General features: G+C 48.7%; 1 protein-coding gene across 4 annotated transcripts in view; it reads right to left on the bottom strand.

Moving 5' to 3' along the window:
• Positions 1-26,677, bottom strand: part of EHMT1 (euchromatic histone lysine methyltransferase 1) — an 87,183-nt gene that overhangs the window by 20,190 nt on the left and 40,316 nt on the right. For 2 of the 4 annotated variants that reach the window (XM_040460219.1, XM_040460220.1), the window contains exons 10-16: positions 22,118-22,261; positions 20,870-21,096; positions 19,390-19,563; positions 18,257-18,339; positions 16,563-16,669; positions 7,798-7,920; positions 956-1,057 (exon numbers count right to left, since the gene is read on the bottom strand). In XM_040460219.1, coding sequence (XP_040316153.1) covers positions 956-1,057; positions 7,798-7,920; positions 16,563-16,669; positions 18,257-18,339; positions 19,390-19,563; positions 20,870-21,096; positions 22,118-22,261 — 960 coding nt within the window. The remainder of the gene's footprint in view (positions 1-955; positions 1,058-7,797; positions 7,921-16,562; positions 16,670-18,256; positions 18,340-19,389; positions 19,564-20,869; positions 21,097-22,117; positions 22,262-26,677) is intronic. The other 2 variants (XM_040460221.1, XM_040460222.1) reach the window with 1 other exon arrangement.

Below are 26,677 nucleotides of genomic sequence, written 5' to 3'. Positions count from 1 at the left end.
GAAAAGCAAGTCCTCAGGAAATGCGTATCACACTGCCAACTCATGGTCTGGTGGCAGAAAGCTCAACCCTCCCCAGCACCTCTCAAACGACTCCCTGCACACCCCCAGCTGCCACCTCTCTCTGGCAGATATGCAGCTTCCATGACTGTAGCGAGGCCCTCCCTGCAGGCTGGCTGTGGGCACCGCCTGGGCACTGGGGACACTGCAGGGACAGGCTGGCCTCGTGGAGCCAGCCCAGCCCAGGAGAGGAAATGTTCAAAACCCGACCAATGGGAGGTAGAAAATGAAAGAGGGTAGGGGTCTAGCCCGTGGACCCTGCGAGAGCAGAGGTGGGCCGTGAGGCACATGGCAGGGAACCACATCTCTAGGCCACTGGGGAGGGTCTCTGTCAGGGTGGCTTGCAGAGAGCTGGGCTGGAGGCAATGACACTCCTAAAAGATGGGGCAGAGCCTGTGATGCCAAGACAGCCTTCCCAGAGCCCAGAGTCATGTGGGAGGAGAGGGGTCTGGGCCCCAGCAAGTGGGAGGGAAGCTCCCTCATTTGCTCTCCCGAGTCACTCACTCACTTGACACACATGGGACCTCCTCAGGCCAAGGACTACTCGTCACGCAAAGACCCTGCCCTGGAACCCTGAGAGCCACTAGGTGGGAAGATGGGCACCACGGGAGAGAGGGCACCCGGCATACAGGAGGTCAGGGACCCCACTCAGATGGTGACATGTTCACCCAGGCCAGGAGACTACGGTGGCCCAAGAGGTCACTGCGGGATGAGCTCTCAGAGTAACCAGTGGGCGGCCTGGGGAGGCAGCAGCCAGGGTGAGTGAGGCCAGGCCTTCCGAGGCCTTGCAAGGGGGGCCACAGAAAACAGGCAGGGAGCCAGGACTGCTACAAAGGAGACTGGGGTCTCTGGCCAACCAGCCAGGTAAAGTGTCGGTAAGTGGAGGACGTGGCTTTACCTGACAGTTGACGTCCATCTGTCCATTTGAAAGCAGATACTGAACCACATCATAGTGGCCTTTCTTGGCAGCGAGGTGCAAGCAGGTGGAGCCCTCTGCATCCTGCAACACAAATGCCATTTAGATCCAGAGAAATCACATGACTTACAGCGTGCCAGGCCCTGAGCGCATGGCCACAGTGAACCTTCATTCCCCACAGAGGGGAGGTGCCGTCTAGAACGATAAGGAGCCCAGGCAGAGGAGGGTGGGGTTGTTTTCAGAGGCTGTACCACTGGGGTCCAGACCCCGAGCTTCTGACGCCGATGGGACGAGGCCTCAGGTGGCCAAGGGCCTTCCACTTGCAGGCAGCCTGCAGGCACACATGTGAACCGCCGTCCCTCCCTTTCCTTCACGGTCTGACAGGCCGTGGCACACCCCAGGCTTCTCCATGTGGCCAGGTGCGGCGACCTGTCCCTGTGTTCCAACAGGGCCCCTGGGACTGTTTCAAGCCACTGCACTCCTCACACGACCAGAGGGCCACAGTACCCATCAGGACCTCTACAAGAAATGGCTGCCACTGCACGTCTAAAGCAGCGCTAACGAGGCAGTAATCACTGTCTGTACGCCACAGGATTAAAAATAATAAATGGCAGGGAAGAGTAGGGGCCCAGAACAGGGGCAAAGCCTGCCCTGCAGCCCCACACACGTCCTGGTGGCTGACTGAGCGCGTTCTGTTTCCTGAGGCTGCTTGGGCACATCTCCCTGTTAGCTTTTTCAGCTCTGCTTCCTCAGGCATGCTAAATATATCCCATTAATTGAACTACCTCAAAACAAAACAAAAGCCACCCACCACTGGAGAGGAGAGGTCGGACTCATGGAGAGGAGAGGCTGGACTCAGGAAGCTCCAGGAGAGACTCGGGGGTTCCGGGAGGGCTGGGGGACCATTCATGCCCCATTGATACAGCCAGGCTCAGTGCCAACCTGAGGTAGCATCTTTCACAGATGGATCCCTCCTGTGCACGCACCTCAAGGACCCACGCGGACACACTCCCACCGTCTTCTCCTCACGGGCCCCTCTGCTTCTCTCCCCCCCGGCTCCCATCTTTATATTGACCATGTTTCCTTATTCCCTCTTTCTCTCCGTTTCTAACCCTAAGAGCAGTAATCCTAGATTTTCACATACATATAATACATACTTCTTATCAAGACTGAAGTTAATCAGTAAACCCACTTTTCTCAAGAAAACCCACACAGTCCAATCCCGTTATTACTGGTGTTTAAAATTTTAATCGTATGATAAACACAAAAACGTATGGTTGTTGGCTTTAAAGGCTTGCCTTGTTCTCAAGTGTTCTGTTTGACTTTGTGCTATTTAAAGATGCACTGAGATTGCAAAACTGTCCCCTGTTCACACATCATGGGGGCAGGGGCACACGCCCAGCAACAGGGACGCAGGGGGCGCTGTGGTTCCTCTGGGCGGTCCAACCTTTGAGCACCACCACATCCAAGGGCTACACAACAGGGTCTCAGGCTTGTTTTCAAAAGGCTGAGCGCCTTCCGCGTGTTTGCTGGTTACTCCGACTTCCTCTTCTGAGGACTGCCGCTCATTCCTTGCCTGTTTTTCTTTTGGATTCTTTTATTTGTAGGACTTCCTTATAGTCTTGGATATGAATCCTTTGCAAGTGTGCTGCAAAATCTTCTGGGAGTGTGTAGCCTGCCTTTTGTGAACTCTGTGACATCCTGTTGATTGGAAATTCTTAATTCTAACGCACTTAACTTTACCATTTTTGTACTTTTCTGTGTCTTAAGATACCTTTCCCTATGCTGCAATCACAAAGAATCTTTCCTCTTATAGAAGTTTAAAAATTTTTCCTTTTGATTCTCACATTTACCATCTGCATGATATACATTCTCCATCCTTTTGATTTCCATCTGTGTCTCCAATAACGCAAGCACCCTGCAGCAGCACACCGCTGGTCCTGGTGTGTTCAGTCTTCACACGTGGTGTCACAACGGACAGGGACAGGGCTCCTTGTACCATTGGTGTTTACTCCTCTTCTCCTGCCTGTAGTTATACAAATACTGCTCAGGATCCCATCTTACTGCCTCTACTCGATTTTCGTAAATTGTCCTTAAAGCTGTTATTTCTTTTAAATTATTTTCTTTGTGCTTTCTCTGGGGATGACGATATTATTCTCTTTATCGGTCACCTTGGATTGATACCTACTGCCTCCCACAGCAGAAACGACAGCCTGACAACAGCAGGGCTCCATTCATGGCTCTTGCTTGGTGCTGTTGGTGGCATACATTTTACTTCTAAACTGGTATGAACTGCACCTTGTACAGATATTATTTCTGCTTTAAATAGTCTTTTATCTTCTAGAAATTAAGAAAAAATTTAACGTTTATTTTAGAGAGAGAGAGAGAGAGAGAGAGAGCACAAGAGAGCGAGAGGGAGCGTGCACGTGTATGCAAGCGGGGAAGGAGCAGAGAGAGGGAGACACAGAATCTGGAGTAGGCTCCAGGCTCCGAGTTGTCAGCACAGAGTCCAATGTAGGGCTCGAACCCACGAACCGCGAGATCACGACCCGAGCTGAAACTGGACGCTTAGCCGACTGAGCCACCCAGGCGCCCCTATCTTCTCGGAAATTTAGAGAAAACAACAGTCTTTCCCAGGGGCGGTTCCTGGGCTGACTCCCGGGCTTTCCCAACCCTATTTGGGCAAATGTACCAATAAATCCTATCAGCTTTTGTTCAACTGGGAATGTTTTATTACACAATTCGTTTGCAGGGGGACTTTTACTGGATGCAGTCTTCTGGACTGACAATTTTTTGAGCTTTCTACCCCATCGTTTCAGATGAGAAGCTGGTGGCTCGCTGTGATGCTGCCCCCGCCTGCACGTAACGTGCTGTTCTTTAGCTGCTTGTAAGACTTTCTCCATTCTCAGTTGTTGACAGTTTTAACCACACTGTGCTTAGGTGAGGTAGTCTTTGAATTTACCCAGTCTGGGGTTTTTTCAGCTTCTTGGATCTGTAGATTGTTTTCTTACCAAATCTGGTAAGTTTATGACCATTTTTTTCCCAACATAATTTTTTTCTACCAGGTTCTCTCCTCTTTCTGGGACTCCAATTACACATCAGTTGGAAACTATCCTACAACCTCTTCTTCAGACTGAATAATTTCAATGATCAGTCTTCAACCTCAGTGACCACTTTCTTACACTACACCCAATCTACGGCTAAGCTCGTCTACGAGTCACCCACTTCAGATGCCTGCTCCCCTCAAGCCACAGATACTTCTCCAGTCCTTGTCTACAGGCTCTTGCTGCTTCTGTAAAGCCCTGAACACTAACCTCTTGCCTCTGCATTGGTGCTTAGCTTGGGCACTGGCTCCTGTGAACCCATCAGAGAATGAGGTAAATGCAAGACTCACCCTCCCATCATAACACAGAGGATTAATTATAGCTATCTACAGGGGCGCCTGGGTGGCTCAGTTGGTTAAGTGTCTGAGTCTTGATTTCAGCTCAGCTCATCATCTCACAGTTCATGTGTTCAAGCCCCACGTCGGGCTCTGCACTAACAGTGCAGAACCTGCTTGGGATTCTCTCTCTCTCTCTCTCTCTCTCTCTCTCTCTCTCTGCCTGTGCCTCACCACTCCCTCTCTCTCAAAATAAACTTAAAAAAGTTAAAAACTAATAAAAATAAAAATAATTTTTAAAAAATAGCTATCTATATTTATACAATAGTAGTTTCCAGATTGCAAAAACCACCAAAAATAAAGCAAAAGACTTTATAAACATATGTCGGAAAAAATATTCGTAACATATGAATAGCTATACACCAAAGTGTTCATTTTAAGACAAGTGAATTAAAATAGTAAAAAAATAAATTTCGTATATCAAACCATTTTCGTATAACAAACTGTTAATTAATATTTTTTAAAAACATCTCTAATAGTCGGCATTGGTAAGAGCAGACAGGAGCGAGTGCTCACATACTCTCGGTGCCCTTCAGAAAAAAATATAAAAAGCCTTAAAAATGACTATATAGGGGCGCCTGGGTGGCGCAGTCGGTTAAGCGTCCAACTTCAGCCAGGTCACGATCTCGCGGTCCGTGAGTTCGAGCCCCGCGTCGGGCTCCGGGCTGATGGCTCGGAGCCTGGAGCCTGTTTCCGATTCTGTGTCTCCCTCTCTCTCTGCCCCTCGCCCGTTCATGCTCTGTCTCTCTCTGTCCCAAAAATAAATAAACGTTGAAAAAAAAAATTTAAAAAAAAAAAAAATGACTATATATTTTGATCTAACAATTCCACACCCAGAAATATGTCCTAAAGAAACCAAACATGTACCAAAACTTAGCTAAGAAAACATTTTACTGAAGCACTGTGTATAATGGAAATTCGAAACTAAATATTAGGCAATAAGTAAATCTGACTAAAAACGATACCATTACGTTACATCATAAAATACAATGACAATATAATATGAAATACAATGCAGCCACTTAAAATAATGTGATAAGATAATATTTAATGGCAGAAAAATAGTGATAATTTGATGGAAAAAGGAAGCTGACAAATTATTATCAACAGTGCAAGTTTTTTGTTGGAAAATTGTGTGACACTGTGAAAGACCATGAGATCGTTTTTATAGTTTTATCGTGGCTCTAAACAAATACATGTGTAGGTACACAACATAAAACTTGTCATTTTCGTCACCTTTAAGTGTACGAGTCAGTGGTAGCGTGCCACCGTGGGTGCGGACTCTGGAAGGAAGCGTGGGGTCCACTAAGAAGGGACGCCTGCCCCGCCCCGCCCCACCCCACCCCTGGCCCCGCCCCCGGTATCCTTTAACTTACTTCCAGCGTCTAGATTTGATGACTCTGGGTCCTCACAGCAGTGGATCCTACAGGATGAGTGCTGTGATGGGCTGCTCTCACTCAGCACAACGCTGGTGCTGGGACTTCCTTCCCATTCGCAGCTGAGCGATGACCCACGATGCACACGGACCACTTTTCACTAACCTGTCCCCCCGCAGGGGGACACCTTGGCCATTTCCACCTTCTCGCTTTGTGAACAATGCTGCTGAGAACATGGGGGAGCAAACACTGATTCATGCACCTGCTTTCAGTTTCTTGATTGGAACAGCTGGATCACATGGTAATTCTACGTTTAAGTTTTTGAGGATCCACCACAGTTTTCCACTCAGCTGCACGATTTTACGTTCCTGCCAGCAGTGCACGAGGGCTCCAGTTTCTCCACAACCTTGCCAGCACTTATTTTCCGTGTTTAGATAATAGCTGCCCGAAGCGGGTGAGGTGACTCACTGTGGTTTTGATTTGCATTTCCCTGGTGACTGGTGATGCTGAATATCTTGTTGTGTGCTAACTGGCCATTTATAGAGCTTCTTTGGAGGAACGCCTATTCAAACTCCTTGCCCATCTTTGAACTGGGTTGGACTTTTGTTATTGGGTGGTAGGAGTTCTTTATATATTCTGGATAGGAATCCCCTATCAAGATTTAGGACTATTTTTACCATCCCGTGAGTTGTCTCTTCACACTTTGGGATAGTATCCTTTGACAAACAAAAATTTTCAAGTTTGATGAAGTTTATTTTAATTTTATTGTCTGTGCTTTTGGTGTCACATACAAGAAATCATTGCCATATCCAATGAATGTTGAGAAGATTTTCCTCCATCTTTTCTTCTAAGAGATTTATGGTTTAAGCTCTTACATTTAGATCTTTGATCCATTTTGAGTTAATATCTGAAAACAGTCTAAAGTAAGGGCCCGACTGCATTCCTTTGCATGTGGAGATTCCCTTTTCCTGGTACCATTTGATAAAAAGATGGCCCTTTCCTCCCACTGAGTGGTCTTGGCCCCCTCCTAAAAATCACTTTATCCATGTGAGGGTTCATTTCTGGGCCATTCTGTCTTCACACCAGCACCGCGCTGTGTTGATTACGATAGCTCTGTAGTAGGTTTTGAAGTCAGGAAGTGTGGGGCCTCCAGCTGTGTTCTTTTGCAGGGTTGTTTTGGCTGTTCAGGGTCCCTTGAGATCCGTAGGAGTTTCAGGACGCGCTTTTCTATTTCTGTGAGAAACTCGTTGGGATTCTGACAGGGATTGCGCTGGATCTGTGGTTCACTCTGGGCGGTACTGGCATTGTGACAATATTCACTCGTCCAACCCATGAACACAGGACATGTTCCCATGTTCGTAAGTCAATTCTTTAATCTCTTTCAGCAATGGTTTGTGGTTTTCAGTCTATAAGTCTTTCGTGTCCTTGGTTAAGTTTATTCCTAGTATTTTACTCTGTTTGATGCTGTTATAAATGGAATTGTTTTCTTAATTTCCTTGTCGGATAACTCATCTCAAGTGTATAAAAATGTAACTGATGTTTCTGTATTAACTTTGTATCTTATAACTTCTCTGAATGCATTTGTTAGTTCTAGATTTTGGATGGGATTTTAGGGTTTTCTACATATAAAATCATACCATTTACGAACAGAGATCATTTTACTTCTTCTTCCCAATTTGTATGCTCTCTTGGAGTGGGGTGTCTAACTGCTCTAAGTTAAAGTCAGAAGAGGAAAAGCGTACAAACTGAAGGAGGCAGAGACTGGGCACGGCAGACTCCTTACTAGTTGCTGTGACTATCGCCAGGCACAGCACACCCAGTGCTCACTAGTATTCTCCCAAACAGACCCGTGACCACGCAAGGAGAGCAGACAACTGCTTCTGGACTACCAGGTGGACATCTGCCGGCTGCCAATTCCTGAAGCTGCTCCAACGAGGAACCGGCCCCGGCTCAGCTTTATGAGACATTTCGACACAAAACTGGAATGGAATTCAGGCCAGGTAGCGTACCTTCGGGTCCACGAGGGCGCCGGCCTTGATGAGGTACTTCACTGCATCCAAATGGTTGTTTTCTGCCGCCTCCATCAATGGGGTCCTCTGGTCTTCTGAGCAGGTGTCAATGTTCGCGCCCGCCTGGTGACACAGGACAGTTCAGGTGTGGGGGAGCCGCCACGGGAGCCCCCACCTGGCTCACATTCAGACACTTCAGACACTTGCAAGTGCTAAGACCTCGTGAGCTACGTTAAAAAATCATTTCTAATGACCAACTATAACTGAGTCTTCAGAACCGAATTCAAAGACATGATTGTTCTATTATTGCCTAATCTTTAGTTCAAGAAGAGCATTTTCAGTGCCCCTGGGTGGCTCAGTCGGTTGTGTCTGACTTCAGCTCAGGACACGATCTCACGGTTCATGGGTTCGAGGCCCAAGTTGGGCTCTGTGCTGACAGCTCAGAGCCTGGAGCCTACCTCGGATTCTGTGTCTCCCTCTCTCCCCTGCTCGTGCTCTGTCTCTCTCTCTCTCACACACAAATAAACATTTAAAAATTTTAAAAAAGAGCATTTTCATTTCCAACCAATTTGATAGAAAATGTTTAAAGCACATTAGTGACAACACCTTTAGAAATTAAAAAGAAGTGAAAACCTTCTAAAGTAGGCAAAGAAGGGATGTGGAAGGGACCGCTCAGTGGGGCTGGACCAGGAGGCAGGCCGTCACCTGGCCTACAATGACCAAAGGACACTCTGGTTCAGTGACCTCTTTCTCTGGCTGGTTTAATGTTTCCCAAACAAAATAAGCAGAACCAAAACTGATCTCCAGTAGTATGTATTCTGAAGCAATTTCTAATTCTCCCAATAGAGCATGTACTTGGAAAACTAATGAGCTAGCAAGTACACGTAGATAAACTTCAGTCTGTGTGAAACTTAAGCCCCCAACTTTAAAATAGGTCGTGTGCTAGAAGCAAATCAGCTATCTCACAACTGAAACCTTTCTTCCCCATGGGGGAAAACCCTCCACCTTCTTAAACTGACATACCAAAAGCTAGTATTTAGTTTATAAAATACTTATTAGGAGAAGGCTAAGAATAGTATTGTTTTTGCTGTTAGCAATTAAAAACAAAAATAACAAAATGAGTGGGGCGCCTGGGTGGCTCAGTTAAGTGCTCGACTTCAGCTCAGGTCATGTCTCACAGTTTGTGAGTTTGGGGCCTGTGTTGAGCTCTGTGCTGACAGCTCAGAGCCTGGAACCTGCTTCAGATTCTGTGTCTCCCTCTCTCTCTGCCCCTCCCCCACTCCTGTTCTGTCTCTCTCTTTCAAAAATAAACATTAGAAAAAAATTTTTTAAAAATGAGTTAAGAAATTTTTAAATAGACCCAGAGTGTTGCACAGGGAAACCAGCGAGCTGAGGTGACTCAGGGAGCCTCGAAGGAGACTTCTGCCAAGTTCCAGAGGGCAGGATGGGGCTGCTGGCCACAAGCAGAGTTGAAAGTCAGGGGTCAGAGGACCAGGCCCTCCCTGAGATTTCAGGGGCAGGTCTGAGGACTCACAACTAGTTCCCAGCATGACTGAGCGAAAGGAGGAGCAAAAAGTGACCAAGCCCACACACAAGCACAGAGACCCTCACTGGAACACACAATCCAGAACCAACACCACGCCAGTCAGCCCAGAAAAAAGTGATCATCACCAGGAAAAGGTAGGGAAGACCGCGAGACAAAGGGAGGAGACAGAGAAAAGAGAGTCAAACCAGGAGATCCCCACGTGACTGACGGGATTCCCCCAGAGAGAATGGTGAGAACAGGGAAGCAGGTCCCCAGGGAAAAGTTCCAGTCCATCCAGCAGGACGGACTTAGTAGAAGCTCCAGGCCAGACACACCAAGTCCAGGCAGGTCCCAACCCCCACCCCTCTTCCCCAAAAGGCCCGTGAGAGCGTGCAGAGTGTGCAAGATCCTGTGTGGGTGTGTGCAGTCCATGGCAGTCCCTAGGCTCAGGGGTCAGTGCAACAGGTGTGGCTCTGTCCTTCCCCTCCGGGCTCTGTGACTGTTAGAACACCCACCTTTCTGTGTTAGAAGACACCTCATAGGCTCATGGCAGTAACACTAACACATGAAGGACAGGGCGACAGGCACCCAGAGCTGGGGAGCAGATGGAGGTGGCCTGTCAGTGGGGACACACACACCTGGACCCAGGACAGGGCAGCTGCTATGAGTGCCCAGTGGCAGGGGTGCCCACACTACGGACGTCCCCAGTGCTGGCACTGGAGCTCTCCGTCTGCGCCCAGCACAGCCACCCCGAACACACAGCCCCTGAGCTTGGGAGGTGCAGCTGAGGCCAGAGGGGCACACATTTCCTTTCGTTTAACTTTGTCATTTACATTCAAACAGCCACACGTGGCAAGGCACGCCACACTGCAGAGAACCGGGGCCCAAATGAAATAACTGCTGCTCCCAGTGAGACCCGAGGATGAAAATTAAACAGATGGGAAGGTATCAAAACCACTCTTCAAAGGCGCTCCTGGCTGGGAGAGGACACTTCTCAGACCCCGGCAGGACAGTAGCCCAGGAGAGACGGCGGTGGCTTTAGTGCTGCTCTGGGGCTGGAGAGAGGGCGCAGAGCCAGAGCCTGCCCAGTGGACACGGTGGGGTGGGAGATACCCCACAAAAGCAGAGTCTCCAGGGAACAACACTCTTGGACTTAGGGCAAACTAGAAAAGCCCGCCTCGTATCTTTCCTGGGGAATCTCAAGAAAAGCTCAGGTTCTAAAGGAAGAAAAATACACAAAATCACAGGCTCCCAAGCTCAGAGGGTGAGCAGCCTGGGCCAGTGAATTAAACATCAGGCTAAGAATCCAGGCAGGTGGAGCCAAGCCCTACGCATCAGGTCAGCCCAGAAGGCCACAGAAAACAACACTAAAAAGGGCTGGTTTTCCACAATAAGTAACATTTTATTTTGCAACAGTTTAAGACCCACAAGAAGCTGCAGACCAGCACAGAGCTCCTGCTCCCACTTGCTTTCCCAGGATGGCACCTCACACGAGGGCAGCAGAGGCAGGCCCGGGGACCAGAGCTCAGGCACACTTCCTCCCTCAGTGGTCACGGACACAAGGCAGGCTTCTGCCCTTGGACTGAAAGGCAGACACAGAAGAATCCCCACTGTGGGACTCCATGAGCACAAAGCTGAGAGGCAAACACGGGTAAGCCACATGGTTTGCGGGTGCTTGCAAGGTGGTCAAACCAGAGAAGTGCAGAGATGGGGGCTGTCACCATCAGAGCCTGGAGAGCCAGCCCCTCTGGCGGGGGGTAGGCTCTGTTGTGTCCTGACCTCGGGTGAGGTGGGAGCCATTTATGATTATTTATTAACAGGATGCTTATACCGTAAGGACTTTTTTTTTTTAATTTTCAAATGTTTATTTTTGAGACAGAGAGACAGATCGTGAGTAGGGGAGGGGCAGAGAAAGAAGGAGACACAGAATCCCAAGGAGGCTCCAGACTCCGAGCTGTCAGCACAGAGCCCGATGCGGGGCTCAAAGTCACAAACTGTGAGATCGTGACCTGAACGAAGTCAGGCAGTTAACTGACTATGCCACCCAGGCACCCCTACCTTAAGGACCTTTCTGTATGCATCACACATACACGCATTCACACACACACTCTTTAACATAAAAAAAAAAAAAAAAAAAAAAAAGGGCCAGGGGCGCCTGGGAGGCTCAGTTGGTTGAGTATCAAACTCTTGATTTTGGCTTAGGTCATGATCTCAAGGTTTGTGAGTTCAAGCCCCAAATCGGGCTCTGCACTGACAGCACGGAGCCTGCTTGGGATTCTCTCTATCCATCTCTGCCCCTCCACGCTTGTGCGTGCTCTCTCTCTCTCTCAAAATAAACGAATAAACGTTAAAAACGAGAAAAAGATTTCTTAAAAAAAAAATTAAAAAAAAAAAAAGGCCAAAGAGAAAACAAGTCCTTTAAAAGGAATGACAAGCTAATTTGTTAAAAAGCAAGCATGGAAACTAGAAGACAGTGGAATCATTCCTTAAACAAAGCAAGAGAAATGAATCAGCAACCTAGAATTCCAAATCCAGGGTAACGTCTCCCAAGAAGCCCTCCATACCAGTCTCCGAGAGTGAGGAGAAGCCTGGGTGGCCCCCTCACTCAACCTCATGCAGCAAACAGGCCCATTGGGGTGACCTGCCCCCACCTCCTGCTTCATCCCTGTCCTACAACAGTCCCACACTGTACTGGGCCTCCAGGCCACCCTCAGAGAAGCATAAGCCACACCCTCTGTGACTCCATAGGACAAGGATGAGAGGACATCCGGTTGGAGTACAGACTCCCAGCCCCCTCCCTCAGAGCACCAGCATCCGAAGCCACTGCCTCGATAGCCATGCCAGCTGCCCTTGACCTCTCTCCAACAGGCTTGTCCTGTCAGATTAGCTACTTACCACTGTCACTGCCAAGAACCAACCCTTGTGACCACTTTGGGAGGCGCCTCGGCTGTCCCCAAGTCCTACCAGGCTTCTCTTGAACTTGCACCCGAGGCCTCCACAGGTCTCCCCGCCGGAGCTCAGCAGGCCAGCGCACCTTCCCTCCCTCGCTCCCCGGCACCTGCAGCTCCCTCTTCTCGCCTGTCTCAAGACCAAGGACACAACACTTGCACACCAGATCACAGAGCGACCTCTGGAGGCGACAAAGAGGAGTATGTAGCCTCCAAGTGAGTGAAGAGAAAGGAAATGAGAAAACCAAAACAAATATCAACCCAAAAGACAGCAACAAAGGAAATTTAAAAAGAAATATTTGAGGGTGCCTGGGTGGCTCAGTCAGCTAAGCGTCCAACTCCTGATTTCAGCTAAGGTCATGATCTCACGGTTTGTGAATTCGAGCTCCAAGTCAGGCTGTCAGCACAGAGGGATTCACTACTTGGGATTCTCTCTCTGCCCCTCCCTGGCTCACTCGCTCTCTCTCTCTCTCTCTCTCTCTCTCTCAAAAAAGAAAAAATAAATAAATGTTTAAAATTAAATGAATGAATGAATGAATGAATGAATGCCAGAAATTACAGTAAGTATTAGCTAGACCAAAAGTTCCTATTAAAATACCAAGACTCTCACCACTGTTATTCAACACAGTGTTGGAAGTCCTACCCTCAGCAATCAGGTAACACAAAGAAATAAAAAGCATCCAAATCAGCAAGGAGGAGGTCAAACTTTCACTCTTCACAGATGACACAATATTGTATATGGAAAACCCAAAAGGTTCCACAAAAAAAAAAAAAAAAAACAAAAAAAAAAACAACCAACACTAAAACTGATCCATGAATTCAGCAAAGCCACAGGATATAAAATCAATGCACAGAAATCAGCTGCATTTCTATACACCAATAAAGAAATAGCAAAAGAGAAATTAAGGAATCAATCCCATTTACAACTGCATCAAAAACTATAAAATACGTAGGAATAAACTCAACCAAAGAGGTGAAAAGTCTATACGCTAAATGCTATAGAAAGCTTATGGAAGAATAAAGACACAGAACAATGGAAAAATATTCCATGCTCCTAGATTAGAAGACCAAGTATTGTTAAAGTGTTGATACTACCCAAAGCAATCTACATATTCGGTGCAATCCCTATCAAAATAACACCAGCATTCTTCACAGAGCTAGAACAAATAATCCTAAAATTTGTACAGAACCAGAAAAGACCCCAAATTAGCCAAAGCAATCCTGAAAAAGAAAACCGAAGCTGGAGGCATCACAATCCTGGACTTCAAGACGTATCACAAAGCTGTAATCATCAAGACAGTATGGTACTGGCACAACAAAAGACACTCAGATCAATGGAACAGAACAGAGAACCCAGAAATGGACCCACAAATGTATGGCCAACTAATCCTGGACGAAGCAGGAATAAAGACAGTATCCTCAGCAAGTGGTGCTCGGAAAACTGGACACCAAAATGCAGAAAAATGAACCTGAACCACTTTCTTACACCAGACACAAAAATAAACTCAAAATGGATGAAAGACCTAAACATAAGACAGGAAGCCATCAAAATCCTCGAGGAGAAAGCAGGCAAAAGCCTCTTCGACCTCAGCCACAGCAACTTCTTACTCAACACATCTCCAGAGACAAAGGAAACAAAAGCAAAAAGGGAACTATTGGGGCCTCATCAAAATAAAATGCTTTTGCACAGCAAAGAAAACAATCAGCAAAACTAAAAGGCAACCAATGGAATGGGAGAAGATATTTGCAAATGACATATCAGATAAACGATTAGTATCCAAAATCTATAAAAAAAACTTACCAAACTTAACACCCGAAAACCAAACAATCCAGTAAAAAAATGAGAAAAAGAACAGACATTTTTCCAAAGAAGACATCCAGGTGACTAACAGACACATGAAAAAGATGCTCAACATCGCTCATCATCAGGGAAATAAAAATTAAAACCACAACGAGGTACCACCTCACACCTGTCAGAATGGCTAACATTAACACCTCAGGCAACAACAGATGTTGGCGAGGACGCAGAGAAAGAGGAACCCTTTTGCACTGCGGGTGGGAATGCAAACTGGTGCAGCCATTCTGGAAAACAGTATGGAGGTTCCTCAAAAAACTAAAAATAGAACTACCCTAAGACCCAGCAATTGCACGACTAGGTATTTACCCAAGGGATACAGGTGTGCTGTTTCGAAGGGGCACATGCACCCCCATGTTTATATGTTTATAGCAGCACTATCAACAACAGCCAAAGTATGGAAAGAGCCCACATGTCCATCAACAGATGAATGGAATAAGAAAATATGGTGTGTATATATATATATACAATGGAGAATTACTCAGTAACCAAAAAGAATGAAATCTTGCCCCTTGCAACTACACGGATGGAACTAGAGGGTATTATGCTAAGCGAAAATTAGAGAAAGAGAAATATTATATGACTTCACTCATATGTGGAAGATGAACATATGGGAAGGGAAGCAAAATTAATATAAAAGGGGGGCAAAACATAAGAGACTCTTAAATACAAAGAACAAACTGAGGGTGGCTGGAGGGGTTGTGGGTAGGGGGTGGGCTAAATGAGCAAGGGGCATTAAGGACACTTGTTGCAATGAGCACTGGGTGTTATACATAGGGGACGCACCACTGGATTCTACTCCTGAAATCATTATTGCACTATATGCTAACTAACTTGGATGTAAATTAAAAAAAATAGTAAATGATAATAAAATAAAATAAAATAAAATAAAATACCAAGATCATCACACTGAGTTTTTAACAAATCTACCAACATGCTACTTAAAAAGATACAAAAAAAACCAGAGGCTCTTTGGCAAGCCACGAAGCTGGGAAGGGTCTGCAAGAACATTTTCAGGCATTAGGAATCTACCCCAACAGGTGTATCTACTGTAAGATACAAGTGCAAACACCAACGCAGTCGTGTCCTGCCCCGCCCGTGGCTGTCACTTCCATCGGCTCCGGCCAGAACCACCAGGGAACATCCCAGGTGCCCTGGCCGCCAGCACCTCCGGCTCCCACAGAGACATACATGCTTAGGAGACAACCTGTACGTGTGTTCCTCCTGAGACGGCAGCGTCTGCGGGGCACCCGACAGTGACAAGGCAGGGATCCCCCACCAGCATGTTATCACATTAGATATAAGCAAACAGGAAATCGGGCATTTGAGGAAAACCTTTCAAAAATAAAGACCAAATGAACAGAGCAGCATAAAACTTCAAAATTCTCATAATATCTTCAAAGAAACAAGGGAAGAACAGAGGTACAAAAAAGGAACTCACAGGGTGCAAGAAAGATCTCAAGATGGGCCTGTACAGGTTAAAACTCCCCAGAGGAGCTGGAGGGTGAGGTGGAGAACACTGCCAGCAAGTGGAAGCGAAAATGAAGGAATGGTGCATGGCAGGAAAGGAAGACCAGAGAATTAGTCCATAAGGCCTAACGTGTAAACAGGGGCTGCAGGGGGCACCACTGGGCATGCAGACGGGAAGACAGCACCCAGAAACCCCAGAACAAGGGACAGGAACGTATGACGTACTAAATGCCCCAAAGGAGTCAAAAGACTGCTGCATCACAGTGAAATTTCAGACCAGTGGGTTAAAGAAAATTTCCCGAAGCTTCCGGAGATAAAAGATCAGACTGAAAATGTGGTCTCCAGGAGACAGGGAACCAATACAGGGTCAGAAAGGGGGTGTCCCAGAGAAAGAAAGCATGGGAGCACGCAACGGGCTTCCTGGTGACATGGAGACAAGGTGCAGTCTGCTGACAGGGTTAGGAATGAATCAGCAGGAGGCCGAGAGACAACAGAAACACAAAACGATTACCGCTCTCGGACGTGACGTGGCCAGCTCTGAAAGTACTGGCGTGACCACCCAACACAAGATCTCCCCACTCATCTCAGCAACACAGGGACATGACCAAATGAGGAGGACTGGGGGAGGGAGGTGCGCGTGCCTGGGCCAAGCCTTCCCACACTCCAAAGTCAGTAATTAATATTAAAAACTGGCTGCAAAATGGAAACGAAAATAACAAATCAAGAAACAGCTGTACAGCAGCACATTATTTTCAAACCCAGTGGTAAACGCCAGAGAAACAGCTTCAAGACTGCCAGCAGGGCCAGGGCGTGCCGGGACTGGAGGGACAGAAACACTGGTTTTCTGTTTAGACCTTTCAGTGCTGTTTGACTTCCCAGCTCTCACAACTATGAATCTTGCGCAATTTCACTTGACAAAGGCAAGACAGAGCGTGTGGAAGGCTCTGCGGAGAGCCGTGCGTCCGACCTGGATCAGCATGTGGCAGATGTCCACGTGGCCGGCCTCGGCGGCAGCGTGCAATGGGGACCGCTTGTTCTGGTGCTCCATCTTAAAGTTGGGATCGATTCCATCCACTGTGAACACACAGGTTTCACCGGTTATTTCGGGTGCAGCCCCTGGCTCCCAGCACTTCGGGATGCTCAGAAAGGCTGGCAAAGATACATGTAGACAACCACCAACGGCCAGCATCGCACGATACCATCCCGTGTCTAGCTAAGCGCAAAGCCAGGCTCCAATTTCACCGCAAGACTCAAAAGAGAGTATGCTAGTTTCACACAAAATTCAACAGGTGGGTCTGTGGTTGGGAGTCACCTAACGTTATAAATCCCTGCCCTCGCTGCTCCTAACCCAGAGGGGCTCCCTTGTGTGTTTTCAAGCACTCTTGCGCTCGGCCTCCCCTGGGCCCGGGCACCTGCTGAGCGCAAGGGCGGCAGGCCCACTGGGCAGCCTCAGACACATGTGGCTTGGTGCACACAGTGCCAGCAGGCCTGACACGGACACTTGGCCGACAGACCAACCAAAGAGCAGCCAAGCAACCTCAGCACCCCATCAAGCCGAGAAAGAAAACGATTAAAACCCCCACTTGGGGGCGCCTGGCAGGCTCAGTCGGTTGAGTGCCTGACTTCGGCTCAGGTCATGATCTCGCGGTTTGTGAGTTCGAGCCCCACTTCGGGCTCTGTGCTGACAGCTCGGAGCCTGGAGCCTGCTTCAGATTCTGTGTCTCCCCCTCTCTCTGCCCCTCCCCCACTCACACTCTGTGTCTCTCTCCTTCAAAAATAAATAAACATTAAAAAAAATTCTTTTAAAACCCACTTTGGTCAACATTAAATAACTTCCATTTTTAGCACAAACTGTTAAGTTTCTTTTTTTGACCGTCAAGTAAAGGGATTATTTAAATCCCTTTTGAACCCAGAGGAACCAACTCTTGAGCTGTGAGCTCAGAATCAAAGTACTGTCCCTTCCTTGGCCGGAGACAGAACCGCGAAGGGTCTCGAAGCATCAACCGTAAGATATCAACCATAAGGTGCATCAAACGTAAGATGTATGTGCAGACATCACTGTCAGTGGTCTTGCTCTGCCCACAGCTGGCTTACACCAGCACAGGCCTGGCACTCGCCTTCCTGCCGTCAGCTCACAGCCGGCCCCAGCTCGCTCATCTTGCTTTTTCTGATTCTACATCTCCTCTTGATTTAATTATATGCCTAATTCTTTTTTTAGATGAGAAATTCACAGGAAATATTTCTACTACTATGAATAACAGGATACGAATGTCATGAACAAGAACTGAAATGAGGGGCGCCTGGGTGGCTCAGTCGGTTAAGCATCCGACTTTGGCTCAGGTCATGATCTCACGGTTCATGAGTTTGAGCCCCGCGTGGGGCTCTGGGCTGACAGCTCAGAGCCTGGAGCCTGCTTGGGATGCTGTGTCTCCCTCTGTCTGCCCCTCCCCTGCTTGCACTCTGTCTCTCGCATTGTCTCAAAAATAAGTAAACATTAAAAAAAAAAAAAAAAAAAAAAAAAACTGAAATGAGAGAAATGAGAGACAGATAAAGAGAAACAAAGTAAGAGCCTCCTCCTGAGAAGAGGTACCAGCAAACTGCCACCTGCTCCTGGGGCCACCAGGACAGGCACCAGCCCCAGCTCAGGTGCAGGCCACTTACCCAGCATGAGCAGCACTTTCTGCAGCTCCCCTTGCCTGGCGGAGAAATATAGCTGCTTCGGATGGAAGCGAAGCTTCTTGGGTCTGCGGGGAAAGTGTGGGACAGCTGTGACCCCCAGGCGACCCCACCCTGGCTCCTGGCCCACCTGCTGCCACACACACACATGCATAGGAAGCTGCAGGATGGGAAGACCTGGATGACATCCACCTGCTGATGCCCCAGGGTCAAGGGCACCAAACTCACCAGGCTCAGGCATCTCCCAGTAAAAACAACAAAAATGAGCAACTATCTTCTTCGTCCACATCACACCTGGCCCAGCCTGCCCCCTTCAGCAGTACAAAGTCTGGGCCTGGTGAGTGGGGCAGGGGAACACAACAGTCACCAGAACACCAGGGCCACAGACGAGGCTGGACACTAACAAAGCTGAAGTTACGGGGGACCTGGCGATGTGTCCCAACACCTGAGCTTTCCTCAAAGCAAGAGTAACGAGATGCATGCCCCTTCCAGCACAGGCACGCTTCCCCAGGGGAGGACACCTGCCTGGTTCCTAGGTCACAGACTCAGGGTGCTCCTACAGGGTTGTGCTATCTGGGAGTTGATCTGTAAGCCTGAATGACCACTTGATTCAACCCTTCATTTCACAGATGAGGAACCAGTCAAGTGGCATTTGCTCCAATGTCCCGAGGTCAATGCCAAGGGTTAACAACATCCAGGGGAAACATTTGTAAAAGCCTCACCACGACTGTCCTCACTTATGACTTTAAGGATGTCACCTTTTGCTCTTAGTATATTGAACAGCTTGCAAGAATTTCCTGAAACAGTATAAAAATATGTGAATTGTCCTGATGAACACCATCAATCAAAAAGCTGATGGATGTTACCAGGGCCTCCTTGGGAATGCCCCATGACCCCATGGGGATGCCCTGTGACCCTCAGATGGTACCCTACTGGATGCAGACACCTAGGAAGTGCAGCCACGGCAGTACTGGAAGCAGTGGGGGATTTAAAGACGTGCGCGCAAATGGCCCAGTGGCTGACACAGAGGGAAGAAAATCTGTAGGAAGGAGCGTCCAGATGTGCAGATGTCAGTGGGTCAGGCCCTGAGCCATCTGAAAATACAAACTGATTCTTACTTTTCCGAGTCTAGAGCGATCAGAGCACTTTCCAAGGTCTCCTTCCCTGGTCCCTGGGAAAGGCCGGGGGCCGGCTTCACCAGCCCCGCAGGCCCTGTGGGGTCGAAGCCCTCGGCTGCCTGGGGGGCCGTACTCTGTGGCTTGCCGTCCTCCAAGAGCGATGGTCCAGCAGTGCTTCGAGGGTAGGAAACAGACAACATGCTGAATGTTAGACACGTGAAAAACTCCGCTTCTTGTGGAAACCAACGAAAACACAGAACATGATTCACTCAGACCCTTCTAGCTATGCTGCTCTCTGAGCATGAAAATGACTTCAGACTCACTTTCTATTTAGTTCCTTGGATCAAAGAGCCCAATTCAAGGGCAAATTCCCAGAAAAAAGTGACATTCAAAGCAAGGGAAACTTCTCCAGGGCTTCCAGGACCACGTTCAAGTTTGCTTTTGTGAATGAGCTTCAGGTTGGATCTATCAAACCCCACCGCTCTCCCCAGGGGGCAAAAATTCCCCTGGAAGTCTGATTCAAAGTATGTTAAATTTATACATTAGCAAAAAGAAAAACAAGAAGAAACTGCCCTCCTCCCAATATTCATTTTGATACATCTACAATTCAAGTCTCTTTTTTTTTTTTTTTTAATTTTTTTTTTTTTTCAACGTTTATTTATTTTTGGGACAGAGAGAGTCAGAGCATGAACGAGGGAGGGGCAGAGAGAGAGGGAGACACAGAATTGGAAACAGGCTCCAGGCTCTGAGCCATCAGCCCAGAGCCCGACGCGGGGCTCGAACTCACGGACCGCGAGATCGTGACCTGGCTGAAGTCGGACGCTTAACCGACTGCGCCACCCAGGCGCCCCCTCTTTTTTTTTTTTTTTTAAATGTTTGTTTATTTTTGAGACAGACAGAGCATGAACAGGGGAGGGTCAGAGAGAGAGGGAGACACAGAATCCAAAGCAGGCACCAGGCTCCGAGCTTGTCGGCGCAGAGCCCGATGCGGGGCCTGAACTCACGGACCGTGAGTTCATGACCTGAGCTGAAGTCGGACGCTTAACCGACTGCGCCACCCAGGAGTCCCCAAGTCTCTTTTAAATGATCCTCAACAAAGTTTTACTTTTCTCTGTATCACTATAATACCTGTCATATTACATACTCCCAAAATGAACCATTCCCTTAAAAAAATTCTTTTCTGGTTACCTAGTGCCTTCAAAATACAATTTAGTAATAAACTGCAGCAGCTGGAGCTAATATTTCATATCATACCCATGTGTGACACATGTATGGATGTGTATGGACACACGGAGGGACACAAACGTGTATAAGCACATATGGGGCACGGACGCAGACGTGTGCATACACACAGGCACAAGGGCGCAGACACACACACAGACGTGCAGGGGTACAGACGTGTACAGACACACACAGTAGTTAGCACTCAGAGACACACACGTTTCCAGGAGAGCTGCCCAAGACTCTGCTGGGCACGTACCTGCCTGTGGTGGTGTCGGCCCTGCCCTCCGCCAAGGAGCTTTTGTCCTGCCCAGGGGCCAGTGTCACGGTAGAGGTTGTGTCCGCTTTTGCGATGGTCACCTCTTTGGCCTTGGAGATCTCCTCCCCACAGTGGGGACAATAGCTGGCATTATTGACTCGAGAGGCACAGTCTTTGTGGAAACGGTGAGAGATGCTGCTCTCAGGCTGACATTCCATAAAATTACCCTAAAAATGGGAAGATGAAAAATTATTTTTTAAAATTAGGGCTAACACGCATAAAAGTACACAGTGCTCCGGAGCCTGCACATGGCATGGGGGTGCCCAGAGGCCAGTCGGGGCCCCCAGTTCCTGGCTATGGAAGTGGGAGACCTGCATCCTACAGCCCTGAGGCGGGGAGGTCACCTGACTGCCCCCCACACCTCCAAGGGCCACGGCCTCACCCTCCAGCAGTTCTAACCAGAGGAGGGAGGCCCCGAAAGACCAGGCCCCAAGAAGGGCCCCTGGAGTACAATCCAGGAACAGAATCGTGGAACAGAACATCGGGAAAACGGTGCTCTGCAGAGATTACCCAGCACCACCATGGGGGCACTTCAGGAAAACCCCTGATGGCCTCAAAAGGACTCTCGCTGGCACCAAGGAAGGTAACCCTCCAGCAGCAGGAGAAGCAATGAGAGCAGGGCACTCTTGCCGGGAGCTAAGGGTCAATGGACACAGAGAAGCAGTGTCCCTCTTTTTCTTAGCAGAAGCAACAAAGGACACTGAAGACAAGGAAGGGCACACAGATGTGAAATCCCAAGAGCAGCCACTGTAAAGAAGCTCCTGGCCCAAGTGGGTGTCTCAGCCACGGGCCAAGTGAACCACAGGGCTCCTCGCCTTCATCCAGGCGCCGCAGGCACCAGTGCGCACAGGTGTGTATGGAACGAACAAGACCGTAACCACCGAGAGACGAAGGCAAAGCCGAAGGTGAGGCAGGCCCTGTCCAGGAGAAAGGCCGCCGTGTGTTCAGACAAAGTGAACAGGAGGAGAGCGGAGGGTGCCCGGCTCACGTGCCCCCATGGTGCCTGGGAGGCCAAAGGCTCACAGGCAGCAAAAAGGGAGCGTATGCAGGGAGGGACCCTCCAGGCGGGCCCCCAGATTCAGGAGCTTCGGGAGGCGTTTGCCACAGCTGTCAGCTAGCGGAGGGAGGCAGCGAGCGCTGGTGCCAGGCTGTGTAGCGGGGCACTCGCACGGCTGGCCGGGCACTCACCGCTGTGCAGAAGTAGCCGCAGCCAGGACAGCACTGGTGCTTCACCATCCGGCCCCGGTGGTCTTCACACAGCACCAAGAGCGGCGCTTTGCTGGATGGGCGCATCAGCTCGTGCTTGACCACGCTGTTGGTGCACCTGCCCAGCTGCAATCAGACAGGACCAGGGTCAGCGACAGGGCCTTCGGGGAGGGGTCTGGCAGGTGTGAGTCCAAGGCAGACTCTGAGGGCTCCCGCGTAGGGATGGAAATGCAGAGGGCAGGCAGGGCTCCATCCTCTGCGCATCCGCCAGAACAGAACAGTGAGCTTGATGACTGGCCACACACACAGTGTCCGTGGAGTGGGTGGTTAACTTGCCAAAACGAGGAAAAAGTCTTGGGCAAGTTGGGGTCTGGGCCAGGTACTGAGGAAAAATGGGACTTACGCCAGGCCGGGTGGAAAGGATGTTGTGGGTCAGTAATGGGACCTCACTGTGAATCCACAGAACCTACAAGCAGTCACGATGGCCAGAGCAAAACACCAGAGAAAGGGCTACTGCACAGACGACGGGCCGAATGTGGCCCAGGTGCACCCCCGTAGCAGCCCACCTCAGCCTCCGAGGAGACACCCATGCCCTGCCCAGCGACTGCTCAGCTGACCAGGCCGCCCCACAGCAAGGCCCAGACCCTCCTTCCCCGACCGACATGTGCCCGAGTGGGGGAAGCAGAGACAAAGCACAGACACCAAAGCAAATACGCGGAAATCAGAAGCAGTCTGGGGAGTACAAGCCGGGGCAGAAAAAGAATGTGCAAGAAACTCACCGGCGCCCCTAGAGAAACAGACCTTGTGTCCGTTCTCACATTGGAACAGGACACTATGAAGGAAGACGCGTGCTCAGGGAATAAGAGTGAGCTCTCAGAAATCAGAAAAGGTAGAAGAAATGGAAATTTCCACAGAACTGGTGGAAGACAGATGGAAATCTTGCAAAACTAAAGCAGAAAGACAAAAATGTGGAAAATAGAAGAAAACTGGAAGCTCCATCTAGAAGACCTAAAATAAAGGGAAAACAGAGAAAAGAAAAGGATCAATGAACAAGGGCAACAGGTTCCCAGCACGAAGGGCACGCGTGTCCCTTCTACAGGGAGCCAGTGGCAGCCCAGGACAGTGGTACGCCCAGAGGAGATGGCCTAACCGCCAGCAAGGACTGCACGGGCCCCGCACAGCAACAACCCAAATGAAGAGGAGTGACTTCAACAGAAAAAGGAAACCATGTCCAACCTAGACTTCTGTCCTGAAATGACGCATTTCCAGAATACAGAGTCTCCGATACTTATCTCCCAAGCCACCTTTCGTAAGAAGCTACTGAAGGTTATGCACCACCAAAATGAGAAAGCTATGACCCAGAGAGACTGGATATGCTGAAAACACCTATAGAAATGTGAAATTCTATCACTCTAGGACTGAATTTAGAATGGGTACAAAGACCATGAAAAACGAGAAAATTATTAACTCTGAGAAACATAAAATGTTGAGGAGGAGAATGAATGTATTCCAAGCACACTGCTGGCTCAGTTGTGAACGTTGCCATCGTGTGTTACGAAAACCACAAATACCGTTTTAACCAAAACTGAGGATAGAACGCAGACTGCAGGTGGGGCGATGAGAAAGAAGAATTAATTAAAAGGTGAGCACCTCTTCCCCAGTCAGAAACCAGCAGGCAGTGTCTCCTAAGGAGAGGGTCAAGGAATGACAGCAGAAAGTGAGTCATGTAAAATTATGGAGAAAAACACAAGGAAAAATTAAAAGAAGTCACAGTGGCTGCCCCAGGGGAGGGAGACCGGGAGAGCCACAGCAAAGAGGTGGCACAAACACACATCAGGAGTTCTGCGACGGACACACAGTTAAGCAGACACCTGACAACATCACGGACATTTACGGTTGTCACGAGATGAGATGCCGCTAAACACCCACCCCACACAGCACAGACCCGCACAGAGACTCATCTGGCCCACAGCAGCAGTGGTGCTATGGCAGAGGGACTCTGCTCAGGAGTCGGAGCACAGGACCAGGAGCCAGAGCAGGCGGCACGAGCAGACTGGGAATGTTAGGAAAGTCAAATGAAGATGCTAGAAATAACAAAATATGGAAACAGGTGAATGCATTTGACTGGCTCATGAGTATGGATACTCAACAAGGAAGAAAAAGTCACTGAGTTGAAAAAGGTCAATGTAATTAACCCACACCTAAAATAGAAACAGCAAAAAGAGCAGAGCACCCACCAGCTGAGCCAATGTCAGATAACCTAGCACGCATGATGAGAGAGCCAGAAACAGGAGGGCAGGCTGGCCGAGAAGCACCGGGCTGCCAGGTGAGGAGGCTCTGGGACGAGCAGGTGCCAGATCAGAGTCCAAGAGGCTCAGAGAAAGCAAAGGAGTATAAACACTGAAAGAGAAAAACAAAAGAGCAAAACCATCCCACCCAGGCCCAAAGACAAAGAGAAAACCTCGGAGCAGCCAAAGAAAAACACCACAAGCAAAGGAAGAGAAGTCTGAAGACGGCCAGCTTCTCGTCAGGAGCCAGGGAACACGGCACGGGAGCGGCATGTGTGGGTCCTGAGAGTTCTCCGCCCATGAAAATCTCCCCCAAATGAAGGCAAGAAACAGATATTCTCAGGCACACAGAAGGGAGAGAACTCACTGTCGCCGCAGACCTGCGCCATGGGATGGCTGCAATGGCAGGGTCCCGGACACCGTCTAAACAGAGGGAGGAGCGCTGCCTGCACAGGGGCTAAAGGAAGGTCAACCAGAGACTACTTTTATGTTTAATCAGTCCGAAAGATAATTATTTAAAGAAAAATAACAGCAATGTACTGCGGGTTTTTAGCATATATGAAATTAAAACATACACCAAAAGATGGGAGGGAGGATTTGGAACCATGTCACTGTAAGATTCTCACACCACATCAAATGGTGTGGCATCAGGCAGAGGTTAGAGATGCAGCCTGGAAACCCAGGGCAATCACTGCGAACATCACAGAGCCAATGGTGGGATAAACTGCAATCACAAAAAAATTCAATCCAAAAGGCAGAAAATAGAGAAAAATGAGTAGCGGATGACATAAATCTTAACACCGTTAAGATGTCAGGGGCACCTGGGTGGCTCAGTCAGTTAAGCGTCCGACTCTTCAGCTCAGGTCACAATCTCGCAGTTCTTGAGTTCAAGCCTCACATCAGACTCTGCACCGACAGCATAGAGCCTGCTTGGGATTCTCTCTCTCCCACCCACCCCTCCCTCTGCCCCTCCTGCACTCTAAATAAATAAATAACTAAAAACAAAGACTGATTATATACAAGAGTAAAACCCTACTACACACTAAAGAAATCCACTTTAAATTTAAAGACAAAGACAGGTGAAAAGTAAAGGACAGGGCATGTGCCCTGCAAACACTCATGAGAGGAAAGCCAGGGTGGTTACGTTAGTATCAGACAAGTGAGATCTCAGCAGATGTGCTTCCACGGGGCTGCAGAGGGACACTGCCGAGGGACATATGTGCACGCAGCAACAGGGTTCAACGCACAAGAAGCCACACCAATGGGTCCAGAAGGAGAAACCCACAACTGTGGCTGAAGAATCCACACTTGTCCCTCGGCAACAGAACCGATGGACAGAGTCGGCAAAGCACAGAAGACCTGAACAGCAGGTTCCTGACAGCACAGCAACAGTGGTCACATGATTGTATGCATTTGCCAACACTCAGAAATACACACAAAAAGGGGACTTTTACCATGTGAAGTGTGCTTCCATAAAGCTGCCTGACAAGTAAAAAAGACAAATGAGCTTGTTTTGGGAAGGACTGCTAGCAACTAAATAAAGACACGCAGACCACCCAGACAAAAACAGTTTTTGGGAAAACAGCAGTGGCCTAAGAATTTCCTGGAATCCCACATAAAACTGAGCAACTAGACTGCAAAGCCACAAGTCACAGACTTATTTACTACAACAAAAGCAAGCTACCACAGCTGCAAGACGCAAACGTCTGGAAGCAGACACAGACCCCGTTTAGCTACAAGACGTGTGTGATGCTGGTGTTGGGGCAGAAAGAGAAGAAAGACCAAGGCAGTGTCTCTGGGAAGCAGGGAGGACTAGGGGAGGGCAGGCTGAGACCTGGGGCCAGTATGCTGCAGCTTCCAGAAACTCTCAAAGCCCACCACCAGAACTCCTGCCTGCCCAAGGCACAAGGACATCAGGGAACAGGTCGGGGACGAGAGGATGAAAGAGATAAAGCCAGTGCTTCTCATAATCTTTGGTTTCGGGGTTCTTTGTGTTCGTGCACTATTAAAAACTATTAAGGGTCCCGGGATGCTTGAGCAGCTTAGTCGGTTAGTATCTGACTTTAGCTCAGGTCATGATATCATGGTTTGCAGGTTCAAGCCCCCCATCGGGCTCTGTGTTGTCAGCTGGGAGCCTGGAGCCTGCTTCATATTCTGTGTCTCCCTCTCTCTCTGCCCTTTCCCCACTCGCGCACGCATGCACGCTCTCTCTCTCTCTCTCAAAAGTAAGTAAGCATTAAAAAAACAAACTATT

The sequence above is a fragment of the Herpailurus yagouaroundi genome, unplaced genomic scaffold, assembly GCF_014898765.1.
Source record: "Herpailurus yagouaroundi ecotype Mexico unplaced genomic scaffold, PumYag 249, whole genome shotgun sequence".
In the NCBI taxonomy this organism is placed as follows: domain Eukaryota; kingdom Metazoa; phylum Chordata; class Mammalia; order Carnivora; family Felidae; genus Herpailurus; species Herpailurus yagouaroundi.
Note: the sequence above shows the minus strand (reverse complement) of the source record. Positions and strands in the feature narration are given on the sequence as shown.